Source organism: Podarcis tiliguerta (genome assembly GCF_965153285.1).
Source record: "Podarcis tiliguerta genome assembly, chromosome: 4".
Taxonomy (NCBI): Eukaryota; Metazoa; Chordata; class Lepidosauria; order Squamata; family Lacertidae; genus Podarcis; species Podarcis tiliguerta.
The window spans coordinates 40,445,778-40,459,461 of NC_139537.1; the positions used below are offsets into that span (position 1 = coordinate 40,445,778).

Here is a 13,684-nt window from a genome sequence, read left to right on the forward strand (position 1 = left end):
ACATTTGCTTGTTCACGCTAAGCCAGAAGAAGCAGCAATAACTGAGCATTATTAGCAGTATAACCACAAGGCTTAGTCATTCTGTGATTTAAGCATAGACTGAGCATAAGCTCAGCCATGCCATGTCCATAATTGTTCTGGCCAAATCATAGGACCACTTATTTGCAACCTAGCCATATAAACTTGGAACTGAATACCAGTGATTTATTTTAGGTTTTTGTCCAAATAAGCAAACTTAGGACTGCAACCTTGAGCAGATCCCTTTCCTCAGCCTTTATAAATAAGGTAACTCACCCTCTCTCGTGGTTCTGGCAATGGTCCATCTGGCTCTGGGGCTTGTATCTCTGTGTAAGCCGGAGGGTCACTACTGCTGTCTGGTGAATCTGCCATGAGGGCAGTGATGGGCATATTCTGGGCCTTGAAGTACCGATAAGCTTCTTCTCCACATACTACTAGTTTCAGCTTGTTTCCTCCATCATGAATTCTTGCCACGACATCGTCATAATCTTCATTCTCCACGTTTGCACCGTTGACTTCTATTAAGATGTCATCGATTTTCACCCCTGCTCTTTCTGCTGGGCCACCCTCCTTTACCTGAAATGATATCGTATTAAAAAGCCAGGCATTTTATTGCTTGAGAGTGGGTGGGCAGAGTATGGTAAGGGGTAGTTCTGACCGCTAAATTACTGCAGGCTAGGAAGCTTTGTACACTGTGAAGTTACAATTAATGAAATGCAATAGTTAAAAATAGTGAGATGGTATTTCCTTCCCAGGGGGTGCTGCCATTGCTTGTTGTGCTCACCAACCCCACCTACCTGCCAACATTTTTACCTGGCCAACCCCTACTCCCTTTACACCTCACCCACCCCTAGCCTACCCACTCCCAGCTCACCCTCCCTTTAAATATGACTGCAGTGATTTTTAGCTGGGGGAGCTCTTCAGAGAGCACTTTGCCAAAACTCACTCTGAAGCGCCACCCACCCTCTTTTAAGCACAGCTGTAGTGATGCTTCAGAGAGCGGTTTTTACTTTTATTTATTTTCACATGCGAATTTAGAGCACGGGAGTTTGAAAACAAAATCAATGGTCACATTCTTCGCTAGCAAGTGGCACAAAAGAAGTGGTAGCACGGAAATGGATAAGGTCCCGAGAGAAGGTTTGACGTGAAGTTTAAAAAAGGATGAGAATAGGGCATCACAAGATTTGGAGGGAATTCAAGTTAATGTCAAAGAAATAATTGGCTGTCGATTTTTGGTGGCAATTCATGAAACATCAAGATACTGTGCAATGCACAGGTTGGGGGTTTCATATGCTTGCAGCTACTCACCATGGCATGAAAAACGGATAGAATGCTGTCAATAGATCAGTGGTGAGGGAAAAAATCTGGGGCTTAACAGTACAGAGTAATTGAATGTGATCTAAACAGTTATGGAATGGAAGAAATAATACAAATTGTTTAGAAAACTTTGATTCCTTGTATTTATCAGAATTTGCATCATAAAAGAGAATTGGCGTTGATGTCTAACCTACGCATGATGTAATATATGCACTGAATAGGTGACTTTTCTTGCTATAACTCTAATTATATAAATTTAAATAATTTTAAAAGCTTCTTTCATGGGCCCCCTTTCAACTCTTAATATTATGCATGAGTCTTCCATGCTCCTCCTTGTGGCCATGCAGCAGCAAAAAGTGGGGTAGGGAATGTGCAAGCCTGGGGCAAGGCTAGACTGAAAGTGGTCCCTGCACCTCTGGAGCAGAAGGGTTGGGCAGCTGCTGCTCATATTTGGCATCGTGTTTATTTCACCAGCATATGGATTAGATTAATACCTCTTTGATGAACTGGCCAGGCAAACCTTTTATGGCATTCAAACGGAAGCCAAAGCCACTGGGACCCTTTACCAGGTAGCAGAGTCTGGGCTTGTGATTCTCTTTCGCCGTATGACATGTTGGCACTTCAGCCTCACATGGAGATTGCACCGGGGTTGTGTGATAGTAGAGGCACGGGGATATCTTAGCCTTAGTAACCAAAAGAAAAAAAAAAGCATTTATTGCAAAATACACATTGCTACCAAACATCGTGTGATGATAAAACCTCCCTTACACATTTTGGGATATAATGAGCAATATTTGCCACTAAATATTTGCAAATCTCTTGCTTCTCTCTTCCATAATAGCAGATGACACATTCAGTCCCTCCTTTCCTCCGTTCCCTATATCCTATCAATTTATAAGCACACTGCAGAGAATGATGCAGGAACTTGTGTGGGTGGAATAAACTGGCTCTATGACATTTTGACCCTCCAACTGTTGAAGAAGGAGTAAACATTTTACTCTGCTTTGAGTCATGTCATTAAATACTTTATATCTATCCCCCCCCCCCCAAAACACAAATAGCCTCCAACAATTTATAACATAAGCAAAGTAATATAAATGCATCTATACCTACTTGGTGCCTATATGTTCAGCTGGTAATATTGCATGCATTTTTCAAAAATCGAAAGTATGCATACAGATAATCAGAATTCTGCACCAGGAAAAGAGGAGCTGGTATATATTTGCTAGTTTGGTATGTGTCATTTTGCCAAAAGGGGAGGGAAAATACAGCAATGTAGGAAGTTCCACGCCCTGCCAAGCCTTCTCAGCTTCCACCTGTGGCTTCTGAATCTCCGCCAGACTTTCAGGCTAATCCTTCCAACCTAGAAACTTGCTTATAAAAAGAATTAAAGTTGGCATTCTCTGCATATGTTACCAATTTCTATGCTTGCACTATGTAACTACAGATAGCTGCAGCCGTCTGGTTACCCCCATCGTTTTGCTCATCATGTGACTTCCAAGTTAGTAGTGCTTGTGCGCAACTGTGTCTGTTACCATTTTGTACATGGCGTCGGTTTCGTCATCCACCACCAGCAGCACAGTTTTTTCACCAGACTTCCTGATCTTCTCCACAACAGCCTCGTGGTCCAGTGCTTCAACCGACTCTCCATTGACAGCCACCAGGATGTCATTGTCCTTGAGACCAACTTCGGCCGCAGGGCTGCCAGAATCAATGTCCTTAATTAAGTGACCTGTACGCAAAAATAAGAAAGGCCTGATACTTGGTAAAGTGCCTTAGTGGGTTTTCGTTTAAGACCATACCTGTGTCTTAGGGCTTTTAATGTTGTATGACTACCTCACAGAATGCTGCCTTCTCAAGAAGTGCAGGTTACACTAGCAGCCAAATGGCACTGCAGCATTTTCCAGGTGAAAGAGAAAAAATGACCGGGCTCCAGATTTCTCATATCCAAATTCTGTTTGATTATGAACTCAGGAAAATCATTTTCTATTAAGAACATTAGATGATCCAGGCTGGATTAGACCAAATAAATAATGCTGTATCCCCACCTGCCATTTTTAAGATGACAGCATAAAGCACATCTGTTCACACAGTCATATGGGGGGATGTCTAGCAGTTATTTTTGCTGCTGCTGCTGAATTACCTTTTATCGAGTGAATGTTTATTGAGTGAATCTTTATTAAATTTGTATACCACCCTTCATCTGTAGCTCTTAGGGCAGTTAACAGCATAAAATTACAAGAGAAAAAACACAAAATATGTAATAAAAACAACAAAACAGCAACAACAAGCAAATAACCCCCCACTCCCTCCCTACGAGCACATTTAAGAGGATATAGGACATTAGTCAAAGGCCTGGTTGAAGAATGTTTTTGCCTGATATATAAATGTGTATTCCACAAATGGAGATCCGTGGCACAAATGCGATTTTTAATGAATTTTATAATTTTTGCACATATTCATCACACTTGTATGGGATAAGGTGTTTCATAAATGTAGTAAGATAGATAGATCATACCTTTACCATTCTGTTCCATTCTCAGGTAGAATCCATAACCATTTTTTCCTTTTGCCAGCTCCAGCCTTCGGGGTTTGTGGGGCAATAATTTCAAACTTGCCGTTTCTCTCCTCAGCTGCATGTTCTGGCTCTTGTAATACTGATCGGTTTCTTTATTTGACACCAGAAACACAAGTCGATTTCCAGACCTCCTCACCTGGGAACAGAGACATACAATGCTTAGAGGTAGTACTTCAGCCATGTCAAACAGTGGGACAGGGCTGAGGAGCATTTTATATGCAAAGTGCTGATGTGGATGAGGTGACCTTGGAAATCCCTAGTCAGCACAAAACATCTTTTCTGGTGGCATTTTCATAAGTGAGGCTTAAATTGTTCTGAACTGCATTTATGAATCCTACAGTGTCTGGAGTGTATGTTCGATTGCTCTTCCACATTCAGACATGGCCCAACTATTTATTCACTTTGGATCTGAGTACTTAACACTAACACAAATTTTTCAGTGCTAAATCTACTACTTATGCAACTTGAGTGGAAGACATAACAGTAGACAGCTAGACACCAGTCATTCAGCCCTGTGGATGGGCTGGGCTGGGGAAACTATTAGAAATAAGTTTTAGCTGTTAAATACTTTTGAGAAAATGCAATAAGCCTTGCCTAAAAGCTCTGTTCACACATTACTCACATGGAAGGCACATGGGTATAGGTAGAGGTAAAGGACCCCTGGACAGTTACGTCCAGTCAAAGTCGACTATGGGGTTGCAGCACTCATCTTGCTTTCAGGCTGAGGGAGCTGGCATTTGTCCACAGACAGCTTTCCGGGTCATGTGGCCAGCATGACTAAACCGTTACTGGCGCAACAGGACACTGTGACAGAAGCCAGAGCGCATGGAAATGCTGTTTACCTTCCCACCACAGCGGTACCTATTTATCTACATGCACTGGTGTGCTTTCGAACTGCTAGGTTGGCAGGAGCTGGGTCAGAGCAATGGGAGCACACTCAGTCGCGGGGATTCGAACCACTTACCTTCCAATCAGCAAGCCCAAGAGGCTCAGTGGTTTAGACCACAGCGCCACCCGCAGAGGTGGGAGATCTTTTGGGGCCAACTTTAACAGATGGCCAGGGCAACCCACCTGTCAATCACCTGTCATGCTTAATGAAACTTGGTGGTAGAGCATCTGCTTTGCATTCAGGAGGTCCCAGGTTCAATGTCTGGCATCTCCAGGTAGGACAGGCCTGAAACCCTGAAGAGCAACTGCCAGTGAATATAGATAATTCCAAGTAATATGGAGCAACGGTCTGACTTTGGCAGCTTACGTTCCTATACTTAAGCAGACAGATACATACAGTGGTACCTCGGGTTACAGACACTTCAGGTTACAGACGCTTCAGGTTACAGATTCAAAAATAGTAACCCAGAAATAGTACCTCGGGTTAAGAACTTTGCTTCAGGATGAGAACAGAAATTGCGCCGCCGCAGCAGCGGGAGGACCATTAGCTAAAGTGGTGCTTCAGGTTAAGAACAGTTTCAGGTTAAGAACGGACCTCCAGAATGAATTAAGTTCTTAACCTGAGGTACCACTGTACTGTGATGAGTTAACACTGGGAAAATGGTTGCCTGCATTCATTCTGGACCACAATCTTAGATCTGTGGGGGAAAACCTAACCAACGATTGAGGAACAGGGTGGAGGTTGAGGTCTTGAAGTTTAGGCTTGGAGATACCTTCTCGACTACTTCCTCATGAGTGTCGTTTTCCACATTCTCTCCATTGATTTCGATCAGGCGGTCATTGGGCTGCACTCCGGCTAATGCAGCTGGTCCTTGTGGGGCCAAATCTATAATGAACAATCCCTTGTGACCTGGAATATACAGAACCAGGACAGATCTAAATAACTCGCCATGTTCTGTGTTACTCAGCAATAGCATAACAATAGGAGCCCTGTAGACTTGAGACATTTTGTTCAAGGAACATATGAAATGGCAGTAAACTTGTGATCCAACTGGAAATAACCATGTCTGCTTTCTATGCCCCAGGAATTCAAGAGGGAAGCCATTCACTCTCTGAAGCCCAACCTTTCTTTATGCCATGTTCAATACTGCCATGGGGAAGATTATTATACTTGTTTCTGTTGGTTGATTGCCACCAGCAAGAATAGTTGCTTGTTTTCCCATTGTTTATTAGCACCTGGCTTATAATTGTATTGCCATATGTAAGTGCTTCCTGTCTTGAAAGGAACAAGTCTTTCTTGGGCAGTTACAAAATGTGCCAGTGACTGCCAGCATGAAACACGGTAAAAATACCTAGATAGAGATCTTTCTTTATACCCTTGGATATAATTTTTAAGAGTTGTGACAAAAAGCAGATATATTGCATCCACCTCAGTTCTCTTGCTGTTATTGTGGAAGACACTTTCATTGCCAAGTACTTGCAGTCATATTATATTATTATTATTATTAGTTGTTGTTATTATTCCACATTACCTGAGATTTTCAGAAGGTAAAATTTAAAATCTTTTGTTTTCCAAAAACAGCTTATCTGCGTCTTCATCAAATGTAGACTTACCAAGCTAAATGCTGTCCAGTCACAAAAAGATTTGTATTTCTCACACCCAAAAACATAATTTTAAGACCCCTCACTGAAGAAATTTGCCAAAATTAATTTTCACCCCCTGAAATGCTACACTCTGCTGCCCCACATCTCATTTCAACGGAAAACCACTCAGATGCTGTGTGATGTGTGAATCAACTGTAGGGGGAAAATGTATGTGCTAGCCTGTCCCTGTAGCTGAAATGTTTCCAACCAAAGCCTTTATATTTCCAGGAGATTTGTGCTGTTCCTTCTGGCACTTCAGCAGAGTTTCAGAATAATTCGAATACCTTTTCATTTCATTACCATGAGAACTCACAATCCAAATAATGGTCTTCAACAAAGGGCTGCTTGGGAACATGTGCTTTATATGAAAGCAACATAAAGAAATTGTATTGAACTACCAAGCCCACCGCCAGCTCCAGAATGCATACAATGCATATTATATAATTCTACATGTGCATTGTCTATGTTTATTGTTCTCACCTTCCGTTGTCTTCAGAGAGAAGCCATAGCTGTTTTTTTCTTTCACCAGATAGCAGAGGCGGGGGTGTGTAACTGGGCCAGGTTCTCCATTTGCCACAACTGAAGTGTTTTCTGCTTGCTGCTGGACTGGTAATGTTTGACCCAACTCTTCAAAATTGACCCCTTCCTTATGTGCATCTTCATAAGATTTTTCATCCAAAACAAGGAATGATACAGAGTCCACACTTTCCCTAACTAAATCAGCCACCTGTATGGGGCAGAACGAGCGTTTCAGTAGTAATCACAGGTAGTAGTAAAATAGCTCCTCTAGGTATTTCCTGTTGCCTTGTACAAGAGGAGACCTACTGACAAAGGAGACTACAGGATACGTGCAATACATATTGGGGACAAAATACAGTAGTCACAATCCAGGAATCCCATAAAGTTACCTCTGGGTGCCCATGCTGGAGGGGGGAAACAGAAAAATTTTGGTGTAGCAAATCTCTAATGATATATCTACACTCCGGATACAAATGGGTTTAATAGTCAACTCCTCTAGGAAACTGGAATGCTGTGAGTGGAGACCTGCAAGTTATATATGCCCAAAGGTTTCAGCTCTATGCACATGGGTTACCCAGGAGTAAATCTTATTAAATGTAACGGGACAAACATGCCACAGGGAGCAGTTCGGTCTGTATAAACTGCTTGCCAGTTAAGGCTGCTCTCAGTATTAAAAGGCCCTGCTGCATGTTGCATGAAAAGAGAGGTTGCCTATGGCTAGAAGCATGGCCTTTTTAGTCATGGCCCTGGGGCTAAGTCCTGAGGGCCACATTCACCCTTGGCTAATCCCTCAGAGGCCACATGTCCACGATGGGTGTGACTAAAAGTTGGTGGAGCTATCCCATGCTCTCATACTCCCTCACACACACTTCCACATGCATACATAGGCAGATACAGGCACACAGTTCCCCAACCTGTTATCCACACAGATCAGCCAAGGAAGGGGATTTATCACTCCTGTCTACTCAAACGATGAACCCAATGACTGTGTGACTTAAACTCCTATCAGAGCACTGAGTTCTGCCCATCCTGGTGTTGTATCTACTTTTTTCTTTTCTTTTTGTTGATTTCACCAAAACTGGTAGGATCTTAGGTGGGCATAAAAATTGTTGGGGGGGCCAGATCAGCCACCAACCTGCAGGTTAGCCACCCCTGGGCTAAGGAGTCATGTCCCTCATCGTCGTCAGCTCAGTTGGTTAGAGCATGGTGCTGATAATGCCAAGGTTTCAGGTTCGATACCCATATGGGCCATCTGCATTGCAGGGGGTTGGACTAGATGACCCTTTGGCATAGCTGTCAACGTTTCCCTTTTTTAAAGGGAATTTCCCTTATTCTGAATACAATTCCTAGTGAGAAAAGGGAAAAGTTGGCAGCTATGCCCTTGGGGTCCCTTCCAACGCTACGATTCCATGATTTAGAAATGCCATTAGGAACTGCCGGACTTTTAACAGAGGAGACGGGCAATTGCTGAATAATATTATTATTGCTGCTGCACATGATCAAGGTGGTGGTGGTTATGGGTTATTTTATCGGTTTAAATCAATGTAAGGCACCCTGAGCTTTTTGAAAAGGTAGAGATTTTAAATTGATGAGTCCAGGATCAGGCCGCCTGATGTACCAATATTTCCTGTTTGTGGGCAGGCAGCAGAAAGGGCCCCCAAATGAAATTGTTCTATACCGTTCCATGATCTTCTTTGTCTACAAAAATCCCATTGACCCTCAGGACTCTGTCTCCATCTTTCAGGCCAGCCTTCTCAGCTGGACTCCCCTTTGCCACGTTCCGGATCAGATGCCCTGTTTTATATTTCTCAAGGCGCAGACAGAATCCATAGTTCTCTGCCTCTTTTCTGGTGAGTTTGCATTCCCTGGGCCGAAGAGGAGACATCATTTCTGTCACAAGGGATAAAAAATAATAATATTACTCTGTTGGCAAAGATGCTCATGGAAGGAAAAACAACCTTGCTAAGGAAAACTAGTCAAGTGGAATGTGCCAAAGAAGGTGCTCATAAAAGGAACCAGGACAATTCCAGAAATACAGAGACAATTCCAGGTTTTGATTTTTTGTGGGGACAGAAAAGAAGATACTGATTAATCTGGATTATTTTTCTCTGAGAGATAAATTGATGCCCTGATTATTCATAGCACTTTAGCAAAGTTTTTCTTTGAAAATACTATGTAGACATTGCACATTACTAGGATAAAATACACAAACTACTCATTAATGATTTTTTAAAAAATGTTTGTCATTCCCTCTCATTTGCACATAGCAACTCACACTTGGTTCAGGCCTCTTGTACAGCACAAACACATATTGACTGAATCACCAACTAGGCAAGGCTATCACAGGGTTGGTGAGGACCACAGCATCTCTTACAGTGACAGCTTAGTTCCCTCCTTATTTGTGTGTCCAAGGGGCAGTGGGGCCATGCCACTGATCCTGCTTTTAAAGCCACATGGCATCTCTCAGCTGTACTCCTGATGTCCACATGCTAGTCATGGATGTCTTTAGGGGGGAAGCCTATGCATGTTGTCTTTCCCCCTGCAGATAACTATAGATAACACACAGAAATTGGGGATAGTGTGCAGCTTATTCAGCGGAGCCAGCAGTGTAAGCCCAATGTGAGAAAGCAAATCTTAGGCATATGATGAAGTATGGTGAAAGAAAGCATAGAATTCATAGGCAGGATTCCACAAATCTGGTCGCCAGAACAAATGAATGGCAACCATCCCTCCATCCAGCGTATACAACAAAAAATCCTCTCTCTTTTCCCGGAATTCCTATACAGTAAACTGAAGAGGGGTTGAGAAAAGAGGCCTTTGAACTGTTGTTTGGAAAAGGTAAGAAATAACCGGAGTCTCTCATGCATGCTGCTTGCAGGTTTATTTATAGTAAAATGCACATTCCTTTCTAGGCAAAATGCCTACTTCAAGGCAGCTTATCGTGTTTTATCTTAACACACTGTAACTAAATAAAATGGACTAAAAAATTAACCAGCAAGAATAAAAACAGAAGGGGGGAAACAACCATGGGAAATACACTTACTCAAATAACACATTTTTCAGTGGCCTCTTAAAAGCAGGCAATGAGGGGGGCAGCCGGATAAAGCTCCCTGGGCCAAATGCTTCATAATCCAGATGCCACAGCGGAGAAGACTCTCTCTCTTTTTCTTATTGACTACACTTCTATTAGAAAGAGTTGAGGGGACAACCAGAAATGGAGCAATATTCTCAATGGGCTCAGGTGGAGATCACAGAGGAGAGATGAGCTCTTATTCTATTTGAGGTAAGGGTAAAACCTCTTTACAAAGCCCAGTGCTAGGCGAAAGACTAAGTTCTCTGCCTGAGTCCTCCCACTGTGCAAGGGCAAGGGATAGGTGGTAACCACAGATAATTGTTGGCTAATAAGCTAAGTTAAATTCTGCTGAACCTGCTCCCCACTCCAGAGGAGCAGGGCAGCTTAGTAATGATGCTGCAGTTCCAGTGCTCTGTAATAATTGTGTACTTTGCTCACCCCTGCTTTGCTGGTAGTATACTATAATCTAGATGATGTAGTTAATATGTAAAGAGATGATGGTTAATGAGTGGAAGATTGGACTAAGTGGCATTCTGCTTCCCTGCACGTATTATTCTTGTCATTCTAATTACACCTGAACAGCTGATTCCTGGATCCCTAGTCATATTATTTAATAAAACGAATACCTGTATTTTTTATATATATAAAAGCTCCAACCACAAACTAGCAGTTCTAGCTTAATACAAGCCCACTTGCTTGACAAGTACTATCTATAGGGTCTTCCTATGTTTTGTTGAAGGTGGGAGCAGGATCACCCCATGGGTCCCACCTCTGCCCTCTACAAATGTTCATCATAACCTGTGCGAGAGCCCAAATGCGATCAGGAACAGAATAGACAGGGCCTTGTAATGCAAGCAAGCTCATTTACAGGTGTGCATAGGCTAGGAAGCCAGCAAGCATGATCCCACTCCCCTATGAGCTATGCACCGTCAGCATAATGTGTGCTTATTCCTTCTTTTCATAGCTAATTTGCAAGAAAAGGGGCACACACTTTTATTAAACATAGTGTAATCAAATTTGAGAAACTCTAAACAAATAAAATTTCAGCATGTGGAATCAGATGGATTCCTGTGATTCTTATCGTTTGTGTATATATTACACACAAGTTTCTAGCTCTCAGAGTTACATGAAAGTGATAAGGCAGGAACCTTGACCCAAAATCTAGCAATCATTTTTTTAAAAACACACAACAAAATCTGAAGAAGAGGAGTCAGGGGAAAAACTTACCTGCTTGTGTAGTTCGCCCTCAGAATTTTCTTCTGCAGTCTCTCATGCTGCTGTACCAGTATGCACAGCTACATTTCAAATGAACAAAGGTTGATTTAAAAGATGATTTATTTAACAGGCTTCTTTGCATTTGTTCGCCTTCTTGATAACCAATCTTTTCTCCACACCCACACCTCTCAGCTGAGCAGCATTGGGCTTTCCTCAGAAACTTTGGATTCCTCCTTAGTAATGCATCACAGGTGCCAAGATTCTCACATGGATCACAGCCAAGAGCAGCCACGTGTCTCACTCTGAATTAAAAGGACAGCCCAAGTCCGAATTAAAAGAGCCCTAATGGAGAACAGGGGCCTTGAAGTTGCACATTAATATTCGGCACCGGGATAGGAGCCGGGACAGGCACAGCAGTTCAGAATGTCCCCCACTACAAGATTTTTATTGTACTTCAGTTTAAATTATTGTAGGTCTCTTTAAATTTGCATCTACACATATAAACTATGCTGTCATGGGGGGGGGGGGGGTTGATGCAGGCCTACCTATGGTTGACACCCACTCTTCCTGTTTCCTCCCAGAGCTGAGAGGGACAAGGGATACTGCATTATGGACCTAAGACTTATGCAGAACTGGTCTCGCAGCAAAGTAATTCATCAGAAGCATCTCATATAAAAAAAGGATGCAGACAAAACACAACCTGGCAATTTCATCAGGGCTGAATAATCCAAGGCCCCGGCCTACTCACAGACATGACACTGTATCTTTCCTCCCTCTTTGCAGATCAAAGTATACCCCCCAAAAGGGTAGGCCACATTTGATCTCAGATATCTAGAAATGATCACACAACAGCATGACATTTGGCTCTCCCACAATAAGAGCACCAATATGCATTCATAAGATCAGCTTTTCGTTCGCACGCTCAATCATGTTTTGAAATGCTGAATATAATAAAACGAGATACCCCATACCTTGCCAGAGTGAGGCCTCTGTGGTCTCTTAACCGGGGAGCTGATATCTGGCTCCAGGACCATAGCACTGCTTGGATGAATCCACACCCGCTCTCGTTCCCTTTTCCAGCAAAGCTACTGACCTAATTCCCATGAAGCACCTGTAAACCTATAGGGCTTATCCAACGCAGACTTAAACTGGCTTAGTGGTGATTTCCTCTCGCCAGGGAACCTGGGAGGAATCGTTCTGCAAGAAAAAAGCAAGGGATCTCTAACTCAGAAAAGAGAACCAATGGAGTTCTTAAATTCTGCCTTCAGGTAGTTCTCTCTGTAATTCCAATCACTATGCCACTAACAGAATTATTAGCCCTACAATCTCCAGGATCCTTGGGGAGAAATGAAACTGGTTAAGCTGGTATAAAACCTATATGCAATAGATTTGGAGTGCAGAGATGCCCTTTGTTTCTGCTCCAGGCTGGAAGAGGGCAGGGGAAGTACTGGCTTGCTTAACGCCATGAAAGTACAGAGTGCTCTGACAGACAGTGTTGTAAAAACGGAATGAAAAGAAATCACCGTTAAGTGCTGCAGAGTGATAAACAAGGCACAGGCAGTAATAGCACAGTTATTAAAACCTTCCTGCTAGGTTAGGCTCATAAGATCAAGGAAATTTAAGCATTGCCAACTTCTTCAGAGATTTCTAAGGAGGGCCTGTGGAAAAGTCAGTTTAGAATGCTTTGAGATTACAATCTGTTTTGCTAAGCCTGGAAATTTACCTGCCTATTTTGTTCCCCACACTCTGAAACCTAGGCTGTGTACATACCCCATGCATTTAAAGCATATGTTGCCCCCCCTACAAAAACTCAAATATTGGGAGTTGTAGTTTGTTAAGGGTGTTGGAAAATCAAATTGTGTGTGTGTGTGTGTGTGTGTGTGTGTGTGTGTGAACTACAGTTCTCATGCGCTTCAAATGTGGTGTAAATTATTTATTTCACAAAATTTATGTGCCACTTCATTGTGAAAAGCCTCAAAGTGGTTTACAAAAAGAATAAAGTTATCAATAAAAACAACTACTTAAAACAGTCAAAAAATTTAAAATCAGTGATAAAGTAAACACAGATTAAATCACACATCAATATTCCACATCTTCTAGTCTAAATCAGGGGTCTTTCTTCATGTGCCCTCTACATGGCTTTTAAACTGTTACAGAATCATAGAATTGTCGTGTTGGGTGGTAACCCTGAAGGTCATCCAATCCAACCCCCTGCAGTACAGGAACATCTTACTAAAGCATCCATGACAGATGGCCACCCAACCTCTGCTTAAAGGTATTGCTTTCTTTTTTATTATTGTTGTTATGGGTTTGCAGGAGGCAAAGATCCCCTAAAACTTCTGGGTACCACTAATTTCTAGAGTTAGTTAATGTAATAATAATAATAATAATAATAATAATAATAATAATAATAAATTATTTCTACCCCACCC

At 42.3% G+C, this 13,684-nt stretch overlaps 1 protein-coding gene across 3 annotated transcripts in view; it reads right to left on the bottom strand.

Annotated features, from left to right (window-relative positions):
* The window catches only part of PDZK1 (PDZ domain containing 1), a 191,053-nt gene extending 178,229 nt beyond the window's left edge, over positions 1–12,824 (bottom strand). For 2 of the 3 annotated variants that reach the window (XR_014510824.1, XM_083439256.1), the window contains exons 1-9: positions 12,224–12,715; positions 11,265–11,323; positions 8,643–8,854; positions 6,926–7,172; positions 5,575–5,711; positions 3,854–4,049; positions 2,871–3,067; positions 1,830–2,018; positions 295–594 (exon numbers count right to left, since the gene is read on the bottom strand). Coding sequence is in view for 2 of the 3 variants with exons in the window: in XM_083439256.1 (XP_083295382.1) it covers positions 295–594; positions 1,830–2,018; positions 2,871–3,067; positions 3,854–4,049; positions 5,575–5,711; positions 6,926–7,172; positions 8,643–8,852 (1,476 nt within the window). In the remaining variant the exon portion in view is untranslated. Of the gene's footprint in view, positions 1–294; positions 595–1,829; positions 2,019–2,870; positions 3,068–3,853; positions 4,050–5,574; positions 5,712–6,925; positions 7,173–8,642; positions 8,855–11,264; positions 11,333–12,223 lie in introns of all 3 variants that reach the window. The other variant, XM_083439257.1, reaches the window with a different exon arrangement.
* Positions 12,825–13,684: the final 860 nt, after the last annotated feature.